At 59.9% G+C, this 8,499-nt stretch overlaps 1 protein-coding gene across 1 annotated transcript; it reads left to right on the top strand.

The window, feature by feature from the left end:
• Positions 1-228: 228 nt before the first annotated feature.
• LOC131292796 (uncharacterized) lies at positions 229-8,087 on the top strand (the record flags this gene model as incomplete). The annotated part of the gene is made up of 2 exons (XM_058320879.1): positions 229-1,278; positions 3,928-8,087. Coding segments are annotated over exons 1-2 (5,210 nt in total), but the record flags the coding sequence as incomplete, so codon positions are not given.
• Positions 8,088-8,499: the final 412 nt, after the last annotated feature.

Below are 8,499 nucleotides of genomic sequence, written 5' to 3'. Positions count from 1 at the left end.
TAACCTAGTAATTACAACGTGTGAATTCTTCGTGCAAAACGTTCGCCCGCAGCTTCGTGCAAAACATTCGCTCTAGCTTCGTGCAAAACATTCGCTTTAGCTTCGTGCAAAACATTCGCTTTCGCTACGTGCAAAACACTCGCCCATCGCTACGTGCGAGAACATTTTGGTGACCCCGACGTGATAACGTGAAAAGTGCTAAGTGCAAAATTCTGTCACGACTTAAGTATGAATAACGAGAACGAAAACATCGTGGCCGAGGCCTTGCGGCTACTTACCGCCCTAGAGGGCAGCGTAAAGGAGGTGGCCGCAAGCCTCGATGCGAAGATGCAACCGGAGGTGGCCGCCGTGAAGGTGGACATCTTGGCGTCCCTGTGGCGGGACGGGAACGCCGCGCTGATGCGCGTCGAAAGTGTCACCGGCCCCCATCCGCGCAGGGGCCCCTTCACGGAGGCTTATGCGGCAGCCATGGCGGCTGCAACCAAGCGCCGTGAGGGAGCCGCCTCCAAACCGTCCATTTTGGACACCACGATGGCGGGGCAGCCATCGCGAGCAGACCACCTGCCTCGCATAGAACTGCCCAAGTTCGAGGGCTCGCCCTCCGAATGGCCCGCGTTCTCGAGTCGATTCGAGAAGCGCGTGGCCGGACTTACGGAGGACTCCGATAAATTCGCCTTTTTGATAAAATGCCTCGAGCGGTGCGACATCGCGAGGCACAGTTGTGAGGCATTCGAAAACGCCGGAATGCCGTTCGCCCAAGCTTGGGCCAAGCTGGAGGAGAGATTTTATAAGAAGCGGGTGGCATTTATGGGCCACATCCGCAAAATCCTCGAACTGCCCAGGATGAGCTCTCCGTCGGCGAACGCGTTGATGCGCGTCATCGACGTAGTGGAGACGGCCGTGGCCTCAGCCCGCCAGATCGCCGAGGCTGGCGATTCCACCTCCGTGGTGGAAGACGGGCTGATTGTCGCGCTCGTAATGGACAAGCTAGACGCTGAAACCATTGCGAGCGTGACACGGCGTGCGGACCAGCAGCTCATCCCTACGTGGGTTGAGCTGCGTCGCGAGCTGGATGGGCTGGCTAATAAAATTTATTATCAGCCCAAGCGGAAGGAAGATGCGGATCGAGCGCGTGGAGCGAACCAGCGAGCAGCACGGACGGTGCTAGCTGCAACCGTCACCCCGAAGCCTGCTGCCATCGCCTCCAGGCCTGCGCGGAGGGCGCCGGCGACCCAGCCAGCCGCTGCCGCCATCGTTCCCGCCAGCACCAGTACGAAGGTAAGAACGGGGGGTCAGGGGGCTGGGACGCGACGGTGTTACGCGTGTGACAGGACGGGCCACGTGACGACGGTGTGCCCGGAGCTGCGCGCGCGGTCCGTAATTCAGTGCATTAATTACATTATGGACCGCCGCAAGTGCATGAACTGCTTCTCGAAGGACCATCCGGCCAATGCATGCCCGAGTGAGCGGAGGTGCCAGGTGTGTGGCAAGAAGCACCACACAATGCTCCACGTGCACTCCGACCCGACGCCGGAGTGACTTGCCCACTCCGTGCCCTCACTCCGCGCCCGCTCCGTGCATCCGAACCCCAGTGCCGTGTCCCGCCGTTCCCGCTTCGTGCGTCCTCGCGTGTGCTCCGTGCGTCCTCGCGTGTGCGCCGTGCCTCGCCCCCCGTGCTTCGTGCCCCGTGTGTGCTCCGTGCTTCCTCGTGCTACCGCGCCGCCCAGTGCCTGCTGCTTGCCGCCTGGTGCCCGCGCCGTGCCGAGTGAATCCAGCTTCGTGCCCCGCCGCTCCAGCTCCGTGCCTCGCCGCTCCCGCTCCGTGCTTCCTCGTGCTACCGCGCCGCCCAGTGCCTGCTGCTTGCCGCCTGGTGCCCGCGCCGTGCCGAGTGAATCCAGCTTCGTGCCCCACCGCTCCAGCTCCGTGCCTCGCCGCTCCCGCTCCGTGCTTCCTCGTGCTACCGCGCCGCCCAGTGCCTGCTGCTTGCCGCCTGGTGCCCGCGCCGTGCCGAGTGAATCCAGCTTCGTGCCCCGCCGCTCCAGCTCCGTGCCTCGCCGCTCCCGCTCCGTGCTTCCTCGTGCTACCGCGCCGCCCAGTGCCTGCTGCTTGCCGCCTGGTGCCCGCGCCGTGCCGAGTGAATCCAGCTTCGTGCCCCGCCGCTCCAGCTCCGTGCCTCGCCGCTCCAGCTTCGTGCTTCCTCGTGCTACCGCGCCGCCCAGTGCCTGCTGCTTGCCGCCTGGTGCCCGCGCCGTGCCGAGTGAATCCAGCTTCGTGCCTCGCCGTTCCCGCTCCGTGCTTCCTCGTGCTACCGCGCCGCCCAGTGCCTGCTGCTTGCCACCTGGTGCCCGCGCCGTGCCGAGTTACTCCAGCTTCGTGCCTCGACGTTCCCGCTCCGTGCCTCCTCGTGCCACCGCGCCGCCCAGTGCCTGCTGCTTGCCGCCTGGTGCCCGCGCCGTGCCGAGTGACTCCAGTTTCGTGCCCCGCCGTTCCCGCTCCGTGCTTCCTCGTGCTACCGCGCCGCCCAGTGCCTGCTGCTTGCCGCCTGGTGCCCGCGCCGTGCCGAGTTACTCCAGCTTCGTGCCTCGACGTTCCCGCTCCGTGCCTCCTCGTGCCACCGCGCCGCCCAGTGCCTGCTGCTTGCCGCCTGGTGCCCGCGCCGTGCCGAGTGACTCCAGTTTCGTGCCCCGCCGTTCCCGCTCCGTGCTTCCTCGTGCTGCCGAAACGCCCAGGGACTGTAGTCTGCCGCCCGGTGTCCAAGCTTTGCTGAGTCACGCAAGCTGCGTACAGGTATGTGCCCGTTCTGTTCCTTTAAATGTCACCGTGCCGCCCGGTTCCTGCTCCGTGCCTCTTCGTGTTGCCGCGCCGCCCAGTGCCTGCCTCTTGCCGCCTGGTGCTCGCGCCGCTTCTCGTTCCTGCTCCGTGCCTCTTCGTGTTGCCGCGCCGCCCAGTGCCTGCCACTTGCCGCCTGGTGCTCGCGCCGCTTCTCGTTCCTGCTCCGTGCCCCTTCGTGTTGCCGCGCCGCCCAGTGCCTGCCTCTTGTCGCCTGGTGTTCGCGCCGCTTCTAGTTCCTGCTCCGTGCCTCTTCGTGTTGCCGCGCCGCCCAGTGCCTGCCTCTTGCCGCCTGGTGCTCGCGCCGCTTCTCGTTCCTGCTCCGTGCCTCTTCGTGTTGCCGCGCCGCCCAGTGCCTGCCACTTGCCGCCTGGTGCTCGCGCCGCTTCTCGTTCCTGCTCCGTGCCTCTTCGTGTTGCCGCGCCGCCCAGTGCCTGCCTCTCGTCGCCTGGTGCTCGCGCCGCTTCTAGTTCCTGCTCCGTGCCTCTTCGTGTTGCCGCGCCGCCCAGTGCCTGCCTCTTGCCGCCTGGTGCTCGCGCCGCTTCTCGTTCCTGCTCCGTGCCTCTTCGTGTTGCCGCGCCGCCCAGTGCCTGCCACTTGCCGCCTGGTGCTCGCGCCGCTTCTCGTTCCTGCTCCGTGCCTCTTCGTGTTGCCGCGCCGCCCAGTGCCTGCCTCTTGTCGCCTGGTGCTCGCGCCGCTTCTAGTTCCTGCTCCGTGCCTCTTCGTGTTGCCGCGCCGCCCAGTGCCTGCCTCTTGTCGCCTGGTGCTCGCGCCGCTTTTAGTTCCTGCTCCGTGCCTCTTCGTGTTGCCGCGCCGCCCAGTGCCTGCCTCTTGTCGCCTGGTGCTCGCGCCGCTTCTAGTTCCTGCTCCGTGCCTCTTCGTGTTGCCGCGCCGCCCAGTGCCTGCCTATTTCTGCCTGGTGCTCGCGCCGCCCCGCGTTCCTGCTCCGTGCCTCTTCGGATTCATTCTACACCCAGAAGCTGTTGTCTGCCGCATGCTGCATCCAACATCCCGAGGAGATCCCGCTCCGTGCTTCGCTCCGGCTCCCTGCAGCATCGTGCTTGTCCTGCGCCTCGTCCTGATGAATCCATCCCACAGGGTGGTAATGCCCCCCCTTCGGGCTCCAATTCATCGAGTGATCCTGCTGCCGATTCTTGCCAATCAAGTCGTGCCTTGGTTGACATTTCACCAACGGAAGACATCCCGCTACTGGACAACTACGTGCTGCTCGCTACTGTCGCGATACTCATCCAGGACAACATGGGGATGTGGCAACGGATCCGATGCGTGCTCGACTCCGGCAGCCAAATCGAGGCAATCACCAAGAATGCGGTCAAGCGTCTTGGATTAGCGATGCACCCTGCACGATTGACGCTGAGTGGCGTGGGGAGCAAAATCCCAGTAACCCAACAAATACGAGCGAAGATTACGTCGATTGACGGCAGCTGCTCTGAGGATGTCGGATTCTTCGTGATTCCCGGTCTCAGTGATCAACCGGCTCGTGCCATCAGACAAGACGAATTGGACCTGCCAGAGGCCAAGTTCCTAGCAGATGCGGAATTCTACCATCCTGGAACAATCGACGCTATCTTAGGTGCCAGAATATGCTTCGACGCACTCAAGACAGGGCTGCGTCGCCTCCCAAATGGCTTGACCCTCCAGAATTCTAAATTCGGATGGCTCGTGGGAGGAATGCTACGTGACACGACTTCAGCCGATCTATACGAACACAGTTGTCTAGCTACGTGCGTCGATGACCTAAAGGAGATCCTCGAACGATTCTGGAGAATCAAAGAACTCCCAAATGATGCCGCCGACTCCACGGTTTGGAAGTCTCACGAACTAGAGACGCACTTTAAGGAGCATACCACCATCGCTGACGATGGACGATACATCGTACAAATTCCCTTACGGGGGGAGCTAAACCAGCTGGGAGATTCAATGGGGCAAGCAAGACGCCGCTTGCTAGCCCTAGAAAGACGTCTCGCCAGCCATGAGCCCACCTACGCAGAATATCGAAAGTTCATGCGAGAGTACCAAGAGCTGGGCCACATGTGCCCAGTATCAACGGAGGAGCTCCCCAAAGTACGCTACGTGATTCCCCACTCTTGCGTGGTCAAGCCAGACTCGACTACCACAAAACTACGCGTTGTGTTCGACGCCAGCGCGAAATCAACGACGGGAATCTCGCTGAACGACCTCCAAGCCGTAGGACCCGTGATCCAGCCTGACTTGTTCCGAATCTGGCTAGATTTCCGTACTCAAACCGTGGTGGCGACTGCCGACATCGTGAAGATGTACCGTCAAGTGTGGGTATCCGAGCCCGACACTTGGATGCAGTGCATTCTGTGGCGCGACAAGCCAAAGGACACGATGCAACTATTCAGACTCCTCACTGTTACGTACGGTGAGGCTGCTTCGTCTTATTTGGCCTGCAGGGCGTTGTTCGAAGCCGGGGAAGAAGTGCGGACTTCCGATCCCCAGACAGCTGACGCCATCCAATCATCGTTCTACGTGGACAACCTTTCGTTGGGCGCATCGACTCCCGAGCAGCTACGTGAGCTTATGACCAGCGTCGAGCGAGCACTCAACATACGCGGGATGCCATTGCGAAAGTGGGCATCTAACTCACCAGAGATCACCAGTAAAATCCCGGTGGAACACCGCGATACAACTGTACAGATTGGTGAGAAGCAGGCCATCAAGTTGCTCGGCCTGGCTTGGTGCCCTACAGAGGATACGTTCCAGCTCGTAGTCCAGGATGAGTTCTACGAGCCTTTGGGTTCATTGGAGAAACGACGTTTAGCATCCAAAGTTGGCAAGCTGTATGATCCTATCGGGATCCTCCAACCAGTGATAGTCACCGGAAAGATTCTGCTACAAGACCTCTGGCGAGATGGCTTCGGATGGGATGAAGCCGCATCACCTCGCATGATCGAAAGCTGGAACGGATTCGCCAGCCACCTGTCGCTTCTCAGACAGCTCCCAATCCCAAGGATGGCGCTGCCCAGCGAACCTCAGGGCGCGATCATGTACGGCTTCAGCGACGCATCTACGAAGGCCTTTGGATGCGCCATTTACCTTCGCTTTCTGGACGGTGAAGGAAACCCGCAATCTCGGTTGCTGTGCTCCAGGTCGCGATTGGCACCCATCGAAGAGGTGACTTTGCCGCGACTCGAACTGCAAGGAGCTCTGCTCCTAGCTCGCCTTTATGCCAAAATAAAGGACGCCTTTGGCACCCGGATAAGCCAAACTCGTTGGTGGACTGACTCTCAGGTGGTACTGGCTTGGATACGTTCCGACAACACCAAGTGGGGAGTCTACGTTAAGAACCGGGTGGAGAAAATTCACGCTGCCACGAATCGTCTGGATTGGAGCTACGTGCCGACGAAACTCAACCCAGCAGACCTCGTGTCCAGAGGACTTCCTGCCAACAAGCTTATAAACAGCGAGACTGCGAGTTTTTGGCTGAACGGACCGAGTTTCATAGTCAATGATGAAAGGCCCGTTATGCCTCAACTAAACTACGTGACTGCGCTGGAGGAAGCTGTCGACGCTCCTCTATTGTTGACGGCCATGGTGGGGAACGATTGTGATGACTTGTTATCCCAGTACAAGCACCACAACTCGTTCATCATGACAAGACGACATTTCGCGTGGCTCGGTAGAGCAATCTTTAACTTACGCGCACCCTCATCCTCCGTGGAGAAAAAATCAGGACCCCTTCAGCTCGACGAATTGGAGTACGGACTCCAACTGATAGTACGGGTGATGCAAGCTACGTGCTTTCCCAATGAGGTCAAGGAGATGCAAGACTCCGGGTCAGTTACGCCCAAGGGTTCGATGCAGCATCTCGACCCGATAGTCAGGGATAAGATCATCTGTGTGCGGGGACGACTAGGAAACTCAGATCTGGCTGACGACGCCAAGGCACCTTTCCTAGTACCAAAGTCGCATCCCTTCTCCCGCGTAATCATCCGCCATTTGCACGAGCACAATTTCCATGCGGGAACTGAGCTGATCATGGCCGAATTCCGTGCGAGATTCTGGATGCGAGACCTGCGAAGAACAGTCGTCGGGGTAACCTCGAGATGCGTAATTTGTGCCCGAGCGCGCCCAAGACAATACGCCCAGCAGATGGGACAGCTGCCGTCGGCTCGCGTCAACGTGTCTCCCGCCTTCACCCACACCGGCGTGGACCTGTGTGGCCCCTTCGAAATCGTTTCAAATGCTCGATCAGGCAAGCGTAGAACGGTCTACGTTTGTATCTTCGTGTGTTTCACTACGAAGGCCACGCACTTGGAGGTAGTGGAAGATCAGTCGACATCGGCGTTCATCTCAGCTCTATTACGATTCGTGTCCCTACGTGGAAGACCTGACACGATCTACTCCGACAACGGCCGCAACTTCGTGGGAGCTGCCAGAGAATTGACCCTGCTTCGCAAGACTCACAACAACCGGGAATTCCAGGACGAAGTGGTGAGCTTGGCAGCGGACAGCGGAATTCGTTTCTCGTTTATCCCTCCCAGGAGCCCAAACTTCGGAGGGCTTTGGGAGGCCAACATCAAGGTGGCAAAACGATTGTTCAAGGCCGCCGCAAAGGGAGCCCAGCTGAACTTGGTAGAGCTACAGACGTTACTCTACCAAATTTCGGCCATTCTCAACTCCAGGCCGCTCACCGCAATCCACTCCAGTCCGGAATCGGTAGAGGCACTTACCCCTGCGCACTTCCTCATCGGACGAGCATCATTCACCACTCCTGCCCCGCTTGGAGACGATGACACGGTCGGTGTCAAAACTCGCTGGAAGCGAGTCCAGAAACTCGCTCAGCAATTCTGGTCCCGTTGGCGAACTGAGTACCTTGCCCAGTTGCGTTGTAGTGCGAAGTGGACGAAACGCACTACAAACTTGCAGACGGGCCAGATCGTGCTAGTCGGTGATGACAACCTACCCGTTGGACGATGGCCCATGGGCCTGGTCGTCAAAACCTACGTGGGACCCGACGGCATCGTACGTGTCGCTGACATACGAACAAGCAGCGGCATCTACAAGCGCAACGTGAGGCTGTTGGCACCCCTCCCAGTTGAGGCCGCTGAAACGGAAGTATCCAAGGAGCATTCGGGCGCACCTGACTCTTCCGTATCCGACGCAGCGCCAAACGAACAACTTGAGGGATCAGCAGCGCAGTGTCCTCCTGACTCGACTCCTGGCTACGTGCCGCCGACGACCCCTGAGCATGAGGACGACCCACCACCTACGTGCGGAATTTGGGACGGTCGCCTGCGTCCCAAAGGGGGGAGGAATGGTTGTGGGAAATAATCGCGTTATAATCGAAACAATTATGTCATCCGCGCGATCATGCGATAAGCGCATGATCAATCACGTCATCCGCGCGATCATGCGATAAGCGCATATCAATTATGGCAAATCCCCTCCATGACCCGGAAGATCGTGTGACGTGCCAGACCGCGTGCTGGAATGTCAGCTTATCACCGCGTGCTGGTACGTCACAGGAGAGAGCGCGTGGGAGAGCTTTCGCTACGGGCAACTCTCCCACGCATAGGGAAGTGGAGGGGAGCGATGACACCTATAAAACCGTCGATCAACGGATCGACGGGCCCTCTCGCTTTTCTTACGTATACCTACGAGTAACAAGCTGCTACGCGCCAA

This window comes from Anopheles ziemanni, unplaced genomic scaffold, assembly GCF_943734765.1.
Source record: "Anopheles ziemanni unplaced genomic scaffold, idAnoZiCoDA_A2_x.2 U_40, whole genome shotgun sequence".
Lineage (NCBI taxonomy): Eukaryota > Metazoa > Arthropoda > Insecta > Diptera > Culicidae > Anopheles > Anopheles ziemanni.
This window is presented reverse-complemented; position numbering and strand designations above follow the sequence as displayed.